Source organism: Lepidochelys kempii, chromosome 11 (genome assembly GCF_965140285.1).
Source record: "Lepidochelys kempii isolate rLepKem1 chromosome 11, rLepKem1.hap1, whole genome shotgun sequence".
NCBI classification, from domain to species: Eukaryota; Metazoa; Chordata; order Testudines; family Cheloniidae; genus Lepidochelys; species Lepidochelys kempii.
In genome coordinates, this window is record NC_136390.1 from 10,116,379 (window position 1) to 10,135,824 (window position 19,446).

At 44.9% G+C, this 19,446-nt stretch overlaps 1 protein-coding gene across 4 annotated transcripts in view; it reads right to left on the bottom strand.

Annotated features, from left to right (window-relative positions):
• HSPBAP1 (HSPB1 associated protein 1) overlaps positions 1-19,446 on the bottom strand; it is an 88,695-nt gene that overhangs the window by 3,999 nt on the left and 65,250 nt on the right. For all 4 annotated transcript variants that reach the window (XM_073305104.2, XM_073305103.1, XM_073305102.2 and 1 more), the window contains exons 5-6: positions 13,930-14,101; positions 1,361-1,444 (exon numbers count right to left, since the gene is read on the bottom strand). In XM_073305104.2, the coding sequence (XP_073161205.1) occupies positions 1,361-1,444; positions 13,930-14,101 (256 nt within the window). The remainder of the gene's footprint in view (positions 1-1,360; positions 1,445-13,929; positions 14,102-19,446) is intronic.

Genomic DNA, 19,446 nt, shown 5'->3' on the forward strand with positions numbered 1-19,446 from the left:
GTGACACTGTGTAGGAGACTGGCGTAGGATTGCTACACATTGTTCTTCTAGCTGAATATCCCTTACAATGAGAATTCTTTCCAAGGAGGATCCACCCAGGTTTGAACCCCTCTGTTCTTCCAGAGCAGCATAAAGGTGCCAGAAGATGGCCCAGAAAAGGGGCCAGCCCTGTATAACTCTTTGTTCCTATCATTTCAGCACCTCATAGATTTCTATCCTAGTAAAAAGCCTGTTTCTTTCGCCACTTTAATAGTATTTCATACTAAGATAGTATTCATGATAACGTGATTTGGGTTTGAAAACATTGTGGAGTATTGAGACTGTATCACTGGAATGATCACATATCTATTGGTTAACAAACACAGTAAAAATCAACGCCTAGAGAAAAGGGAAATTAACTAAACCAGAAAATCCAATACAAGCACAATCTCCACTCTCAGGAAGATGTGAATTAAAACATTTCAGGCAGTCGTATTATTTGCCATTAATTTTGTTTGTCATTTAGGCCCTGATCTGGCAAAGCACTTAAGCATATGCTTTACTGAACAGGGAAGGAGTCAAGCTCATGTTTAAGTCCATCCCTATTCAGCAAAGCAATTAAACACATGCTTAAATTTTAACCTGTGACATAAAAATATACTTTTTTTTTTTGTCCCATTCAAGTCACAGGTTAAAATTAAGCATGTGTTTAATTGCTTTGCTGAATAGGGTGAATCTAAGGACATGCTTGAGTTCAAGTGCTTTGCTGAATCAGGGCCTTAAATTCTGAGCCTTCAAATCCTTATTCATGTAAAGTCTGACTGATCATGTTGTTTAGGGGTAGAGCCTGCCTCCTCCCTTGCCAAGCCATGAATGAAGCTGCTAGGCAGGGGGCAAGATTAAAGGGAGCCTCTATAAGGCTCCTTGTAGTCCAGTGTAGAGGATTTAGAGGAAGAGCTAGGCCAGTGGATGCATGATTAAAGCTCTTTCCTCAAGAGCAGGCATGTAATAAATCTGTGACCTGGTCAAATTCCCCTCTGTAGTATTAGTTAGAGAAGTTATTCTGCTTCCCGATTTTCCTTACTAAAAACATCCAGGCAAACACAAACAGTTGTGCAATGTATTGGCCCAGCATGGCTGCATTCTAGTGATGGGTGATAAATGATCCTTCTATAAACACAAGTCTGTAAAGTGTGTTGGGATCCCTCTGGATAAAAGGTGCTAAAAAAATGTTAGATTATTATTATAAACCACTCTAATGTGGCTCATCATGTCATCAGATGTGGGGCAGAATTATTTATTTTTAACCAGTGAGCTTACACTATATGGCATATGCTTTGTAGCTTAAGAACCCCACAGCAATGACTTAAAAGGAACGTACCAGTTCAATCCAAGAGTTTATACTGACTGTGATGGGGTCAATGCTTTCTACATAGTGCCACCAGTGTCTGGGAACAAACAGGACCTGAAATGAAGGGACACAGTCATTAGGATAGCAGCAGAAATCTTCCTTTTTCAAATACTGTAGCAAATGGTCCACTAAACCTCTAGTGTAACAGTAATATTTCCCTTATCTAAAAGGAAGTTGGAAGAGTATTTCCAGTTTGAAACAGTAAGGCAAAAATGATGGTAAAGTCTCATTAGCAAAGCACCATACTGTACCCAGAATCATTCAAAGAAAGCAAATGTTGTTTGTATATAGCTTTCATCCAAAGAGTTCAAACGCAAATACATTTCACCTGTGAGGTAACAGCATGCCTTTTATGTAGATGGGCACACAGAGATTAAATGATTTGCCCATGGTCACATAAGAGGTTAGCCATGTCTACAATGCAGGGGGTCTGACTTTCATTTCTCCCTCAAGCTCAGCATATTCCACTGTCTCACAATATCAGTAGCTACTGTGTATGACCGCGGACACAATCCTGTACTACCTCTTATCCAAAATCCTCTTATCTGACACAGGGTTGTAACCCCATAACTGTTTCAGTTGAGTGAGGTCCAGATGCATAAAAAGCTGCCAGCTAGCTTAGCAGGGCTTTAGAGACCCTTGTTGACCAGACCCTGCGGAGCAAGGACTCTTTGTAGACTCTCCAGTTTAGTAGGCTTTCCAGTTTCTTTATAAAGACTGCCAAGCTGGCTTCCCCAGGAAGTCAGTGTTCTGAAGTTCTTCTAGGTGATTAATAACGTGCAGCTCTAATTCTAGTGAATAACTATCCTTTATTACACTTGTCAAATTTAGTAGACTATTTAAAAAATAAGGTGCCCTAAAAAATCATGACTATCTAGTTTAGATCAGAGCTATATTACTATATTAGTGTGATATTTTTGACATAAAATTCATTTTAAACCTTGGTTTTTATGGTACGAAGACATTAACATTGTTTTGATGATATAGTACTAGCTTTATAGATTACAGAACACTAGATTAACATAGGGTTATCAAGAACAGCATAAAAGACTGTTTTTTAATGGGTAAGAAAATGGTTGGACTATAGAGACAGTAAAAAGATACACTTCAGTAAGGGGAAGAGCAGCAATGATTTTTATCTGAACTGTGGACAGTTTTTTTTTCTTGCTAGACACAAATTACTTATAAGAATGTCCTATCATCAAGATAACCACCTTTTCAGATAATACAGTACTGGGTTGACTAGAAAACTATATGGAAAAAAAGACCAATGAGGCCCCCATTCTACAAACACTTACATACACATTTAACTTAAATGAGACAACTTGTGTACATAAAGTCAATTAAGCACCTGCATAAATGGATGTAGTATCAGGGCTTGTGAGCCTGGGTTAATTTTGGATGATGAGCTGAAATATGGCTCACAAGTTTCCATTTAAAACAAGCAAAAGGCTGTACATGTTTGAGCGTCAAGAATATTCAGAAAGTAACCTTAATCTCATGCAGCTTACAGACCAGAGTAAGTGGATGTTCTGAGCAAGAACAAACCGAATCATGCAGCTGTGAGCACAATGCATATGTGCCATTAAACAAACCAAATGTTAAAATGTAGATGTGGTGCAGAAGTCCAAAGACGTTACAGATTCCTCCACTTGCTAAAGATTGATCACAATGGTGTTAATTCAGACAAGTTCTATGGCCTATGTTATACAGGTCAGGCTAGATGATAATGGTACACTCTGGTCTCAGAATCTATGAATATAGTACCCAGTTTTAGAGTTTGAACTTGATCTACCAAAGTCAATAGCAAAACTCTAAGCACCGATACTCATTTACACTAAGGCCACTTCACACCATCACTCAGGAGTGTAATGTATGCTTCCTTTACACTGCCAGAGCAGTGTGAATGGCATCAGAATAAATATGAAGCAGGCCCTAAGGTCCAGGGTGAAATCCTGGCACCACTGACATCTACAGTAAAACTCCTATTGACCAGCATTTCATTTTGAAAGTTCTGATATATTAGCTGGTGACAGGAAGGGGGAGTAGAAAGAAGAGGGAAGGATATAATATTCTTAGATTTCTGTATGGCATTTGACTTGGGATCGCACTTGGGATTTGATTAAAATAACTAGACCAATATAAAATTAACATGGCACACATGAAATGGATTTAAGCTGGCTAACGGATAGGTCTCAAATGTAATTGTAAACGGAGAATCATCAATGAAGCAGGTGTTTCTAGTAGGGTCCCAAAGGAATCAGTTCTTGGCATATGCTATTTAATGTTTTTATTAATGATTTTATGTTTTCTTCCTCATCATCAATGATAAAGTTGCAGATGACACAAAAATTGGGGGAGTGGTAAATAATGAAGGGGAGAGGCCACAAATACAGAGCTGTCTGGATCGCTTGGAACGCTGACAGCAAGCAAACAATGGTGTGTTCTAATATGGCTAAATGTATACAGCCAGACAAAGAACACTGGCCATACTTACAGGATGGGGGACTCTATCCTGGGAAGCAGTGACTGAAAAAGATTTGGGAGTCATGGTGGATAATCAGCCTAACATGAGGTCCCAGTGTGCTGCTGTGCCCAAAAGGGCTAACACTATCATTGGATGTTTTGAATAGGAATCTAGAGTAGGAGTAGAGAGGTTATTTTACCTCTGTATTTGGCACCGACATGATGGCTGCTAGGATACTGTGTCCAGTTCTGGTGTCCGCCATTCAAGAAGGATGTTGATAAATTGGAGAGGGTTCAGCAGAAAGTCACGAGAATGATTAAAGGATTAGAAAACATGCCTTATTGTGACAGGCTCAAGGAGCTCAATCTATTTAGCCTAACAAAGAGAAGGTTAAGGGATGACTTGATTACAGTCCGTACATACATATGTGTGGAACAAATAATAATTGGATCTCAACTGAGTCATAACACAATCCAATGCTGGAAGTTGAAGCCAGGCAACTTCAGACTAAAAATAAGGCATACATTTTTAATGGTGAATAATTCATCATTGGAACAATTTACCGAGGGTTGTGGTGATTCTCCATCACGGGCAGTTTTAAAATCAAGATTGGATGTTTTTCCAAAAGATCTACTCTAGGAATTATTTTGGGGAAGTACTATGGCCAGTGTTATCCAGGTGGTCAGACTAGATGAGGGGCGGGCAAACTTCTTGGCTTGAGGACTGCATTGGGTTTCTGAAATTGTATGGCGGGCCGGTGTGCGCCTCCCCAAACAGCCAGGCATGGTTTGGCCCCCGCCCCCTATCCGACATCCCCCTGCTTCTCACCCCCTAATGGCCCCCTGGCAACACCTGTCCCATCCACTCCGCACTGCCTTCTGTCCCCTGACCGCCCCCAGACCTCCTGCCCCATTCAACCTCCCCTCTCTTTCCTGACTGCCCCCCAACCACCCCTTCTTCCTGACTGCCCCCGGACACCCTGCCCCTGACTGCTCCCGCCACCCCATCCAACCCCTCCTCTCATTCCTGACTGCCCCTCTGTTCCCTGCCCTCTGACCAACCCAACCCCTATCCACATCCCCAGCCCCTGACCTCCCCCCGCATTCCCCTGCCCTCTATCCAGCCCCCGCTACTCCCTGCCCCCTTACCATGCTGCCTGGAGCACCGGTGGCTGGCGGTGTGGCTGTACCAGGACAGGCAGCCGCACGGTGCGGCACAGAGCACCGGGTCAGGCCGGGCTCTGACGCTGCGCTGCCCCAGGAGCTTGCAGCCCCGCCGCCCAGAGCATTGCGCTGACGATGCAGTGAGCTGAGGCTGCGGGGGAGGGGGGGAACAGCAAGGGAAGGGCCTCCCGGTCCAGGAGCTCAGGGGCTGGGCAGGACAGTCCTGCGGGCCGCATGTGCCCTGCGGGCTGTAGTTTACCCTCCTCTGGGCTAGATGATCACAATGGTCCCTTCAGGCCATTGTGATGTATGGGAAATATTGCTTACAGTTCTAGTGCAACAGGCTTCCAGGAAAATGGAAGAGGAGGAAACTGGTTGAATGGAATATGATGTGGAGGAAGAGGATGGGAAAGAATATCTATAGCACTTCTCACATAGATCTCTAAGTGCTTTACAAAGGAGGTCAGTATCATTATCCCCATTTTACAGATGAGGAAACTGAGGCACAGGGAGAAGTGACTTGTTCAACATCATGTAACAAATCAGTGGCAGAGCTAGGACTAGAACCCGGGTCTCCTGAGTACCAGGGAAAGGGTGATGACAAGGAAGCAAAAGCAAGATAACAAATTGGTAAGAGCAGAAATACTTAAATACAAGGTGCTGCTTGGAGAAATGACTTGGATGTCAGGAACGGAAGATTCTGAAGGCAGTCTGGCCTTTCGGTGTGGCTGGTCTCTGGTTGCAGGCGCAGAAGAGGGGATTTCACTTGCCATGACATCAAATGTAATAATTGTAAAAGATGTATATATCTGGAGCCAGTACTGTTTCCTTACAGAATTTATGGAGCAGCTACAAAGCTTTGACTCCAAGAGGATAACTCGGAAACATAAATAAGAAGCAGGAAGAACAGCTGCGTTTAGTAAGCATATGATCATTAACATCAGAATTTATGCTAGCAAGAAATGTGAAGTTATTAAAGGTGAATAGGCAAATCTTTAGAGAAGTTGCAAGACACAGCAAAAAAATTATCACAGACAGCTGTGTGCAAAAAATAACCTGTATGGGGCTGTCCATAAATTATGTAACCCATTTTTTGGTGATTTTCAAGACCCATCCATCCCTTGTAACATTTTAACACTGAAACAAAACACATAAAATTAAGGACCCATCCATCCCTTAATGCAGGGGTGCCCAACCTACAGCCCGCGGGCCACACATGGTCACCAGACCACTTCATAAGGCCTGTGGCCTGCTTCAACACAATAGACTAACAGCTGATTCATTAGCATTTTGTCATCATGTTTACACACTTGTGTAAACTAAAATGATGTAAATAGCCTGTTTCTAGCTAAACACATATGAAACAAGAAGGATTTAAAATATAAATCAGTACAGGTGACTTTAAATCTCATTAAAATATGTTGACTCTGTTTGGCCCATGCAAGGTTGTGCTTAGGTTTAGATTGCCCTCCTGTGTCATAAAGTTGGGCACCATCTGCCCTAATGCGTTACATAAATTGTGAACAGCCCCTAAGGGAACAAAACCGGCTGAACATGGGGAATATTTCAGATCAGAGAGAGAAATGGAGAGGTAAGGATCTTCATATGCCTAGTTTTACAGAAAGGAAAGCAAAAACTTCATCAGATCTCCAAATGAAACAAAACAGAGTTCCATATGTTTGTGCTCCTTCAAAGTGGAGCATACATATTTAACAACATCTGAAAATCAATAGGAAACATGCTGGTAAACCACAGTGAAATTGAAGGAATGAGGTAAATGTTTAGCGTAAAAAACTATGGATGTTGGTGAAAGGTTAAGTCAAAAAGCAAAGCACAGACAGAATAATTTCAAGCTGAGAAAGAATTCTCTGTTGGCATGCTTTTCACTCACAGCGCTTGGTTGCAGGGGTTGGAAAAGAAAGATACAAAACTAAATAAACAATCAGATAGAAGCAACTCAGATAATTTTAATATTTTGGCTAGTGGATGGCAGATATAGCTCATCGCAGATAAAAGCAAACTAAGGCATTTGTACAAATCTCCTGAAAAAGATAAAATGAAAGGGCAAAACGTAAGAGCACAGATACAGAGATAACATCTATAGAGTAAATGGAATGATGCAGAGGATTTGTATATCCAGAGCCACATAACAGGTTGGAACGTCTACTGAAACTTCCAATGCATATGTAAGGTGCTCATATTCTCGCTTTTTAAAGAAAAAGTTGAGCTTCCTGAGGAGTGAAGTAACGTAATCAATGCTTGTCACAAAGAGATATTGGGTAATTGCTTTAGAAAGTGATGCATAGAAGAACTTGGGTGGGGAAGGTGGCAAAAAATGTCTTCAACGGATATTTAAAATTCCAAGGCCAGCTCAGCTTGTTACAAGGGTCTTCCCTCTGAGCGCACCCACTAGTGCTGCAACTGTGGCAGATGCTGACAGAGCTATCCCATTCTTGCATCCTTCAACAGAGCCTCTTTAAGAGTACATCTACACTGTAATAAAAAGACCAACGGCACAACCATGGCTGGCCCAGGACAGTTGACTTGGGTTTGTGGAGCTCAGACTGCAAAGCTAAAAATGGCTTGGACTGGAGCCCGGGCTCTGAAACCTTGTGGGGGGAGCGTGATTCTCAGATGTCTACAATGCTATTTTTAGCCCTACAAGCCCAAGTTAATTTGACCTGGGTTCTGAGACTTGGTGTCCTGGTTTTTTATTGCAATGTGTAAATGTACCCTGGTAGGGTGGTGCACCACAAAGTTCTCCCCTCCCCCCCTTCACAACAGCTTGGCTTGTCTCCACTTCTCTCACACTGCAGGAGAACTGGGTTGCTATCACATCTGCAGCAGTAGGCAACAGCTACTAGGTAGGGGAGCCATCTTGAGCAGCCTCAGTAAAATACTGGGGAGGTGATAGCATGGTGGGTCAAGAGGTACTAGGCCAGGGGATGGAAGGATTGATGGAATGGGAGGGAAGAGTATGTAGTTCGTGGATTTCCTTTTTGGTGGGTACAGGGAGGAGTGTAGCTGATGGATCTTTTTTCATGGGGAAGGTGGTGGGTGATTCAGCCAGGGATTTTTCACATATTTTGCTGATCGAGGTGAAATTTTTTTTTGAGGCAACCTATTCCGGCAGCTCATCATCGATAATGACAAATCCACTACCAGTTTCTCCACCTCGTCCAACTTTTCTGTACCAGATAGGCTTGTTCTGTTGTTTAACTGAACCAAGCAGATGCTCCACGTTGTCAGCAAGAGCCCACTCCATAGGGCACTGTGAGAGGCTGATCTGCAGCCACATACACCGCTCTCCCAAAAGAGTGGTTTTATCCATGTTAATGAAACCCCACCTCTGACGCTTTTGGATTCTTCTTTAGTTAAAATCATTCAAACTCTCCCTTACAGCAAAATCCCTTAAAATATTTTAACATACCCTCTGAGCTTGGACATTTTACTGACTTTTAACAAGAGCTTGAATATATTATGTTTCCTGTATTCCTGACCTGCTCTTTATTTTCAAAGGTATTTATGTAGAGACAGGATCTTTGTTTATCAAGAATTTATCTGCTTTTACTTCTTATTACTTGGGGCCAATTCCTGAAGTGCTAAATCGGTTTAAAAAGCTGGTTACTCAGGTAAAACCTCACTGAAATCCATGCGAGTTTTGCCTGCATAAGGGCTGGGTAAGAACAAAGTAAGGAGTTCATGACCTGGCCCCACCTGAAGTCACGGTGTTGTTTGGGATATTATTTTGTTGTTTGTTTTGTAGTAGTGCCCAGGAACCCCAGTCATGGACTGTAGTAGGTGACTTCTGGTACTCTTCTGGCTCTGTCAATCTGTTTCTTCACTTCAGCAGGTGGGTATTGTAGTTGTAAGAATGCTTGATAGAGATCTTGTAGGTGCTTGTCTCTGTCTGAGGGGTTGGAGCAAATGCGGTTGTATCGCAGAGCTTGGCTGTAGACGATGGATCGTGTGGTGTGGTCTGGGTGAAAGCTGGAGGCATGTAGGTAGGAATAGCGGTCAGTAGGTTTCCAGTACCCAGAAGTCACCTACTACAGGACAGGCCCAACAAAGAAAATAACAGAACGCCACTAGCCATCACCTTCAGCCCCCAACTAAAACCTCTCCAACGCATCATCAAGGATCTACAACCTATCCTGAAGGATGACCCATCACTCTCACAAATCTTGGGAGACAGGCCAGTCCTTGCTCACAGACAGCCCCCCCAGCCTAAAGCTAATACTCACCGGCAACCATACACCACACAACAGAACCACTAACCCAGGAACCTATCCTTGCAATAAAGTCCGTTGCCAATTGTGTCCACATATCTATTCAGGGGACACCATCATAGGGCCTAATCACATTAGCCACACTATCAGAGGCTCGTTCACCTGCACATCTACCAACGTGATATATGCCATCATGTGCCAGCAATGCCCCTCTGCCATGTACGTTGGTCAAACTGGATAGTCTCTACGTAAAAGAATAAATGGACCCAAATCAGATGTCAAGAATTATAACATTCATAAACCAATCGGAGAACACTTCAATCTCTCTGGTCACTCCATTACAGACCTAAAAATTGCAATATTACAACAAAAAGACTTCAAAAACAGACTCCAACGAGAGACTGCTGAATTGGAATTAATTTGCAAACTTAGGCTTGAATAGAGACTGGGAGTGGATGGGTCATTACAAAAAGTAAAACTATTTCCCCATGTTTATTCAACACCCCCCCGTTCCTCAGACGTTCTTATTAACTGCTGGAAATGGCCCACCTTGATTATCACTACAAAAGGTTTTCTCCCCCCCACCCGCCGCCCTCGCTCTCCTGCTGGTAATAGCTCATCTTAAGTGATCACTCTCCTTACAGTGTGTATGATAACACCCATTTTTTCATGTTGTGTGTGTATATAAATCTCCTCACTGTATTTTCCACTGAATGCATCCGATGAAGTTAGCTGTAGCTCACGAAAGCTTATGCTCAAATAAATTGGTTAGTCTCTAAGGTGACACAAGTACCCCTTTTATTTTTAAAACCAGCCTCTCAATTTGCCCCTGAAATTTTTCAAATTTGCATGCAATTGTCTGAGCTTGCAATTTTGTGAATTCAGTCACTTGCAGGTTCAAACACTGGCTTTGAGACCTCCAGCTACCTGGATGGTCCTCCAAACAGTTAGATGTCTCAGTGTTATCATGTGCATCCAATATATATTGTGGATACAAAATTGGAGGTTGAATTGGGGCTTTATTAGGAATTTAGCCCACAGCCACAAGTCATGTTTAAACTAAAGTCTTTTTTAAAACTAATGCAGTCTTTATACAGCTAGTTAAATTGGGAATAGAATCCTATTCTTCCAGTGATAAGGGTTTGAAGAGCACAAAATGTTATAATCAAAGCACATTGTACGAATATATAAGGGCCCAATGTACTTGTCAAGGTTCCTCCCCCACTCTGAACTCTAGGGTACAGATGTGGGGACCTGCATGAAAAACCGCCTAAGCTTATCTTTACCAGCTTAGGTCAAAACTTCCCCAAGGTACAAAATATTACCCCCGTTATCCTTGGAATGGCCGCTACCACCACCAAACTAATACTGGTTACTGGGGAAGAGCTGTTTGGACGCGTCCTTCCCCCCAAAATACTTCCCAAAACCTTGCACCCTACTTCCTGGACAAGGTTTGGTAAAAAGCCTCACCAATTCGCCTAGGTGACTACAGACCCAGACCCTTGGATCTTAAGAACAATGAACAATCCTCCCAACACTTGCACTCCCCCTTTCCTGGGAAATGTTGGATAAAAAGCCTCACCAATTTGCATAGGTGACCACAGACCCAAACCCTTGGATCTGAGAACAATGAAAAAGCATTCAGTGTTTTACAAGAAGACTTTTAATAAAAAATAGAAGTAAATAGAAATAAAGAAATCCCCCCTGTAAAATCAGGATGGTAGATATCTTACAGGGTAATTAGATTCAAAAACATAGAGAACCCCTCTAGGCAAAACCTTAAGTTACAAAAAAGATACACAGACAGAAATAGTTATTCTATTCAGCACAATTCTTTTCTCAGCCATTTAAAGAAATCATAATCTAACACATACCTAGCTAGATTACTTACTAAAAGTTCTAAGGCTCCATTCCTGTTCTGTCCCTGGCCAAGACGACTACAGACAGACACACAAACCCTTTGTTTCTCTCCCTCCTCCCAACTTTTGAAAGTATCTTGTCTCCTCATTGGTCATTTTGGTCAGGTGCCAGCGAGGTTACCTTTAGCTTCTTAACCCTTTACAGGTGAGAGGAGCTTTCCCCTGGCCAGGAGGGATTTCAAAGGGGTTTACCCTTCCCTTTATATTTATGACAGTACTAATGAGGGGATATTGCGTTAAACTTTGCAAATGAGCATAGAAAATTGCTTATAGCAAACTGATGAAATTAAACATATTGGCCAGAAGGTGGCATTAGAAACATTAATTTTATTTGATATTCAAAGCTGCACTCAGCCTACATGCAGTTGCTTTCCTGAATACCCAAGAACACCTTTGTCTTTATTTTTCAATCCTGTTTTGTTACAGTATCTAATCCAAAACATTTTGTTCACTCCCCAAGAAGGAGTGGAGATTACTATAAATTACCACAAAATAAATCTGATTGCAAATCCTAAAGTAATTGTATTAATTCCCATCTGAAAGACAGAGACTGAGTGGATATCAAAGTCTTTATTATTTAGGAATCTTCTCCATCATTAATAATGGCATCCTTTTAGGTTATTCCTTCCTTCTCTCTCAAACAATAAAGGTCCCAAGCCAGTAACACCATCCTTGTGGCTGAGAAGTATTGGATGAGACTGCTCTAAGAGTCTGCTGTGGAATGGATGGAGACACTTCCTCACTACCCCAAGTCACTATCTGTTCTCTGTGTGTGTGCGTGCGTGAGCATATCTCTTCATGGCATGGCGTACTACTGAGCTGACCTAAGACCTTCATTCTTAACAAAGATTAATTTGTAATTAGTTTAAGCCTAATTAAAATCATATTATAGAGTCATCATCAAACTGAATCATTCAGACAGAGGTTATAAATTGCAATAGCAGTGCCTGGCACTGTAGATAATGCTATGCTAAATAAACACAGTTTTACTGATATTAAGCAAAAATTAATAATTTAGTATCAAGACCCCTCACCCCCACTATTGCCGTAAGGAGGGCAAATGGCAAAACCATTCATTTAGTTTTTGGCACTGTTAACAGTTAACATAGTGTAAACCATTAATAGGCTCTGCACACAAAATTACTTTGAAAAGTTTAAGCTTTCTATTTTCAGGAGCACTTTACAAGAATGTGCATTGCTAAATATAAGAAAATGGGTAACTAATGCAGTAAATGGCTGGAAGTTGAAGCTAGACAAATTCAGACGGGAAATAAGGCATACATTTTTTAACGGTGACAGTAATTAACCATTGGAACAATTTACCAAGGTTCGTGGTGGATTCTCGAGAAGGAACGCTGGCGGCTCCGGTCAGCACTGCCGACCGGGCCATTAAAAGTCTGGTCGGTGGTGCTGTGGAGCTAAGGCAGGCTAGCCCCTACCTCTCCTGGCTCCACGCTGCGCCCCGGAAGCATCCAGCTGGTCCGGCTCCTAGGTGGGGTGGAGGGGAGGGCATGGGGCTCCGCAAGCTGCTTCCACCCTGAGCACCAATGGGAGCTGCGGCGGTGGTGCCTGTGGGCAAGAGCAGTGTGTAGAGCCACCTGCTGCGCCTCTGCCTAGGAGGCAGACCTGCTGGCAGCTTCCGGGGCGCAGCGCGGAGTCAGGGCAGGCAGGAAGCCTGCCTTAACCCCGCTGGGCTACTGACCGGGAGCCACCAGAGGTAAACCCAACCCCCAGCCCTGAGCCCCCCACTACCTGGAGCCCCCTCCTGCACCCCAAACCCCTCATCTCCACCCCAACCCCCATCCCCAGCCCAGAGCCCCCTCCCACACACTGAACCCCTCTGCCCCACCTCCAGCCTGGAGCCCCCTGCTGCATCCCAACCCCCTGCCCCTGCCCGGAGCCCCCTCCCGCACCCTGAAACACTCATTTCTGGCCCCACCCCGGAGCCTGCATCCCCAGTTAGAGCCCTCACCCCCTTGCGCACCCCAACTCCCTGCCCCAGCCCAATGAAAGTGTGTGAGGGGGGGAGAGTGAACCACCGAGGGAGGGGGAATGTAGTGAGCGGCAGACAGGGTCTAGGGGAAGGGGCGGGATTGGGTGTGGCCTCAGGGAAGGGAAGGGGCTAGGGTGTTCAGTTTTGTGCGATTAGAAAGTTGGCAACCCTATGTGTGATGCTGTGCAACTCACTTATAGCTTGATTTTCAAAGACTGATTTCTCAGTCCATTGGTTCCCTCATCACTAAAATAGGGTTACTAATACTCAGACACCCTTGTAAAACGCTACACAATCTTTCAGTGAAGTGCACTATAGATGCAAACATTCTCATTATAAATATTCCACTATTAAAGCAAGAAGTTGGGCAAACGTTTCCATGGTGAAGGTTATTCTTCGCCATCATCACGTTTCTTTGTTAGCTCTGCCTACTCATTAATCAAGTACACTTCACACAACATCCAGGTTTCGGAGTAGACAGGCTAGAGCACTGCTCTCGAAAGTTGCAAAACTACCTTTTTAAGAAGAGGATATGTAAGTACTTGCAAGGACTTCTATAAAACTAGGCAGCCTTTTGAGCTAGTCCTCAAAGTGTTGGCAGTTCTCATTTAAAAGTCAGGCAAAACAATAACAGTGAGCAAAGCAAGTTACTGTAGCCAGATAATTGTATTAAATCTCAAGTATACTGGTGGAGGGGAAGGGGAAAGCTGATCTGTCGTCTTTTCCTAGCTCATGTAAAATAACGTAAAGTCTAAGTGTGGGTGGTACCTGTCCTGGATTGAGTGTAACCACATGGGCCTGGGCTTTCTTGAACTGAGGACAGTGTTTCAGATCAGGGTTGACAATGTTGACTTTGCTGAATATGCTGGATTCCTCATAAGGGATCCTAGTGGGATAAAGGAAAGTGGTGTTGCCAGGTGGGAAAAGGTGCCATCTTTTCCTGAAAGGAGAGAGAAGATAAAAGTTGATTCAGTAAATGCCTGTTATGATGGATGACTGAAGGCAATCACAAGGTTGTCAATAAAACATAAATCTGCCGCCTGTTTGCGTCTCCTACACAGGGAGAACACATGCCGTTCTTACAGGCTGTTCTACTAAAAATGGTTTAAAAAAATTCTACAGATTTTTAACTAAAAAGGAAGATTTGCAGCTTCTCAGCAATTAGTTTTGCAAGGGGAATAAAAAAAAAAGTCTGTAGCTCTTCCATTTAGTTTCGCCTTCCTTCTGCAGAGCACCTGAACAGCCTATGGATGCTCAGGGCAACGCTACCCTATAAAATTAAGTCGACTTAAGTTATGTCAACAGACAGCCACTGTAGTAATTAAATCGGTTTTGCATGGTCACACTAACTTCTTCTGTCGGCGGTGCACATCCTAGCCAGGAGCGCTTGCACCGATTTAACTGTCTGCGTGGGCTACTGACAGCCAGAGCCCTGGGTGGCAGGGCTCCGGCTGTCTGCTAGGACAGTCCGAAGGAAGCAACACCGTGTCTACATTCATCCGATGAAGTGGGTTTTAGCCCACGAAAGCTAATGGCCAAATAAATTTGTTATTCTCCAAGGTGCCACAAGTCCTCATTGTTTTTACTGAAACAGACTAACACGGCTGCCACTTTGAAAAGTGTCTACCTTGACACCGCACCAACCTAACTACATCAACCTAGTGCTACACCTCTTGAGGAGGTGGAATTAAGTCAGTGTAGCGGGCAACTTACATCGGCAGGAGGAACATTATAGTGTAGATTCTTACAGTTAGGTCTCAAAGTGTTCACAACACCTGACGTTTGTCCTATGAACCATGATCTCACGGATGAAGATTAAATTTTCATTAGGTAAATATATTTTGATTCACTAACTGACTGTCTGCAATATCCCCGCTTGCTATAAGTAGAGGGCACTGTACGTATGTGATGTTGATAGTAATAGGAGTACAATTTTGATATTCTACTACATGTTGTAGTCTACATTTCTCAGCCCTGGTCTACACTAGGACTTTAGGTCGAATTTAGCAGCGTTTAAATCGATGTAAACCTGCACCCATCCACACAAGGAAGCCACTTAAGGGGATTTCGACTTAAAGGGCTCTTAAATTTGATTTCCTTACTCCACCCCTGACAAGTGGATTAGTGCTTAAATCGGCCTTGCTGGGTCGAATTTGAGGGACTGTGGACACAATTCGACGGTATTGGCCTCCGGGAGCTATCCCAGAGTGCTCCATTCTGACCGATCTGGACAGCACTCTCAACTCAGATGCACTGGCCAGGTAGACAGGAAAAGAACCGAGAACTTTTGAATCTCATTTCCTGTTTGGCCAGCGCGGCAAGCTGCAGGTGACCATGCAGAGCTCATCAGCAGAGGTGACCATGATGGAGTTCCAGAATCGCAAAAGAGCTCCAGCATGGACTGAACGGGAGGTACGGGATCTGATTGCTGTATGGGGAGAGGAATCTGTGCTATCAGAACTCCGTTCCAGTTTTCGAAATGCCAAAACCTTTGTCAAAATCTCCCAGGGCATGAAGGACAGAGGCCATAACAGGGACCCGAAGCAGTGCCCCGTGAAACTGAAGGAGCTGAGGCAAGCCTACCAGAAAACCAGAGAGGCGAACGGCCGCTCCGGGTCAGAGCCCCAAACATGCCGCTTCTATGATGAGCTGCATGCCATTTTAGGGGGTTCAGCTACCACTACCCCAGCCGTGTTGTTTGACTCCTTCAATGGAGATGGAGGCAACACGGAAGCAGGTTTTGGGGACGAAGAAGATGATGATGATGAGGAGGTTGTAGATAGCTCACAGCAAGCAAGTGGAGAAACCGGTTTTCCCGACAGCCAGGAACTGTTTCTCACCCTGGACCTGGAGCCAGTACGCCCCGAACCCACCCAAGGCTGCTTCCTGGACCTGGCAGGTGGAGAAGGGACCTCCGGTGAGTGTACCTTTTAAAATACTATACATGGTTTAAAAGCAAGCATGTGAAAGGATTACTTTGCCCTGGCATTCGTGGCTCTCCTGGATGTACTCCCAAAGCCTTTGCAAAAGGTTTCTGGGGAGGGCAGCCTTATTGCGTCCTTCATGGTAGGACACTTTACCACTCCAGGCCAGTAACACGTACTTGGGAATCATTGTACAACAAAGCATAGCAGTGTATGTTTGCTGGCGTTCAAACAACATCCGTTCTTTATCTCTCTGTGTTATCCTCAGGAGAGTGAGATATCATTCATGGTCACCTGGTTGAAATAGGGTGCTTTTCTTCAGAGGACATTCAGAGGAGCCCGTTCCTGCTGGTCTGTTTTCCTGTGGCTGAACAGAAATGTTCCCCGCTGTTAGCCACGGGGAGGGTTGAGGGGGTAGCCATGTGGTGGGGGGAGGCAACCAGCCAACCAGCCACTCCACCACAGAGGATTGCCCAAAAAAAAGAAGGCTGGCATTCAATAAATTTTAAAGTTGTAAACTTTTAAAGTGCTGAGTGGCATTTTCCTTCCCTCCTCCACCACCCCTCCTGGGCTACCTTGGTAGTCATCCCCCTATTTGTGTGATGAATGAATAAAGAATGCATGAATGTGAAGCAACAATGACTTTATTGCCTCTGCAAGCAATGATTAAAGGGAAAAGGGGAGGGTGGTTAGCTTGCAGGGAAGCAGAGTGAACCAAGGGGCGGGGGATTTCATCAAGGAGAAACAAACAGAACTTTCACACCGTAGCCTGGCCAGTCATGAAACTTGTTTTCAAAGCTTCTCTGATGCGTACCACACCCTCCTGTGCTCTTCTAACCGCCCTGGTGTCTGGCTGCGCGTAACCAGCAGCCAGGTGATTTGCCTCAACCTCCCACCCCGCCATAAACGTCTCCCCCTTACTCTCACAGATATTGTGGAGCACACAGCAAGCAGTAATAACAGTGGGAATATTGGTTTCGCTGAGGTCTAAGCGAGTCAGTAAACTGCGCCAGCGCGCCTTTAAACGTCCAAATGCACATTCTACCACCATTCTGCACTTGCTCAGCCTGTAGTTGAACAGCTCCTGACCACTGTCCAGGCTGCCTATGTACGGCTTCATGAGGCATGGCATTAAGGGGTAGCCTGGGTCCCCAAGGATACATATAGGCATTTCAACGTCCCCAACAGTTATTTTCTGGTCTGGGAATAAAGTCCCTTCCTGCAGCTTTTGAAACAGACCAGAGTTCCTGAAGATGCGAGCGTCATGTACCTTTCCCGGCCATCCCATGTTGATGTTGGTGAAACGTCCCTTGTGATCCACCAGAGCTTGCAGCACTATCGAAAAGTACCCCTTGTGGTTTATGTACTCGCCGGCTTGGTGCTCCGGTGCCAAGATAGGGATATGGGTTCCGTCTATGGCCCCACCACAGTTAGGAAATCCCACTGCAGCAAAGCCATCCACTATGACCTGCACATTTCCTAGGGTCACTACCCTTGATATCAGCAAATCTTTGATTGCGTGGGCTACTTGCATCACAGCAGCCCCCACCGTAGATTTGCCCACTCCAAATTGATTCCCAACTGACCGGTAGCTGTCTGGCGTTGCAAGCTTCCACAGGGCTATCGCCACTCGCTTCTCAACTTTGAGGGCTGCTCTCATCTTGGTATTCATGCACTTCAGGGCAGGGGAAAGCAAGTCACAAAGTTCCATGGAAGTGCCCTTACGCATGTGAAAGTTTCGCAGCCACTGGGAATCGTCCCAGACCTGCAACACTATGTGGTCCCACCAGTCTGTGCTTGTTTCCCGAGCCCAGAATCGGCGTTCCACAGCATGAACCTGCCCCATTAGCACCATGATGCATGCATTGGCAGGGCCCGTGCTTTCAGAGAAATCTGTGTCCATGTCCTGATCACTCACGTGACCGCGCTGGCGTCGCCTCCTTGCCCGGTATCGCTCTGCCAGGTTCTGGTGCTGCATATACTGCTGGATAATGCATGTGGTGTTTAATGTGCTCCTAATTGCCAAAGTGAGCTGAGCGGCCTCCATGCTTGCCTTGGTATGGCGTCCGCACAGAAAAAAGGCGCAGAACGATTGTCCGTCGTTGCTCTGATGGAGGGAGGGGCTTCTAACGACACGGCTTACAGAGTTGGCTTCAGGGAGCTAAAATCAACAAAGGGGGTGGCTTTACATCAAGGAGTATTTCAGGCAAGACTTCACGGAGGGTTCCAATAAGAAATGGTGCACCTAAGTTATTGTTCTTATTGGAACAAGGAGGTTAGCCTGGCCTCTGATTGATACATGGCTAGATTTACCTCGCTGCACCTTCTCTGTGAGTGACTGCAGTGTGACCTAGAGGAATGAGTCCCCTAGATGGGGGGGGGGAAGCAAATGAGTACAAAACAAATCTGGTCTATTTCTTGTTTTGATCCACTCCATCTATCTTTTACATCTTTGGCTGGCAGCAGACGGTGCAGAAGGACTGCATGCCATCCACATCTCATGGCTGCTCGGCAGAAGATGGTGCGATACGACTGCTAGCCAGTCTCATCTCTTGCCTGCCCAGCAGAAGATGGTACAGTACGACTGCTAGCAATCCGTATCGCCTGCCTGCTCACCATAAGACGGTTCAATAGGACTGACTGCAGGACTAAAGAGAATGACCTGGTCAAGTCACTCCAAATTTAGTCTCTGCGCCCATGTCTGCCCAGGCGCTCCCAGCTGACATGGCCAGGAGCGCCTCGGACATGACGAGGACGACTACCAGTCGTATTGCACCGTCTGCTGCCACAAGGCAATGGGTTGCTGCTACTGTGTAGCAATGCAGTACCGCGTCTGCCAGCACCCAGGAGACCTAGGGTGACGGTTACCTGAGTGGGCTCCATGCTTGCCGTGGTATGGCGTCTGCACAGGTAACTCAGGAAAAAAGGCGCAAAACAATTGTCTGCCCTTGCTTTCACGGAGGGAGGGAGGGAACGGGGGCCTGACGATATGTACCCAGAACCACCCGCGACAATGTTTTAGCCCCATCAGGCATTGGGATCTCAACCCAGAATTCAAATGGACAGCGGAGACTGCGGGAACTGTGGGATAGCTACCCACAGTGCAACGCTCCGGAAGTCGACGATTGCCTCGGTACTGTGGAAGCACTCCGCCGAGTTAATGCACTTAGAGCATTTTCTGCGAGCATTTTCTGCACACACTCGAATATATAAAACCGATTTCTAAAAAACCAACTTCTATAAATTCGACCTAATTCCGTAGTGTAGACATACCTTCATATTCACCTGTTAATCACAAAGTTGATTGTTATTTAATTTACTAATCCATAACAACTTGGTGCTCATCTACCATAGTTAGGAG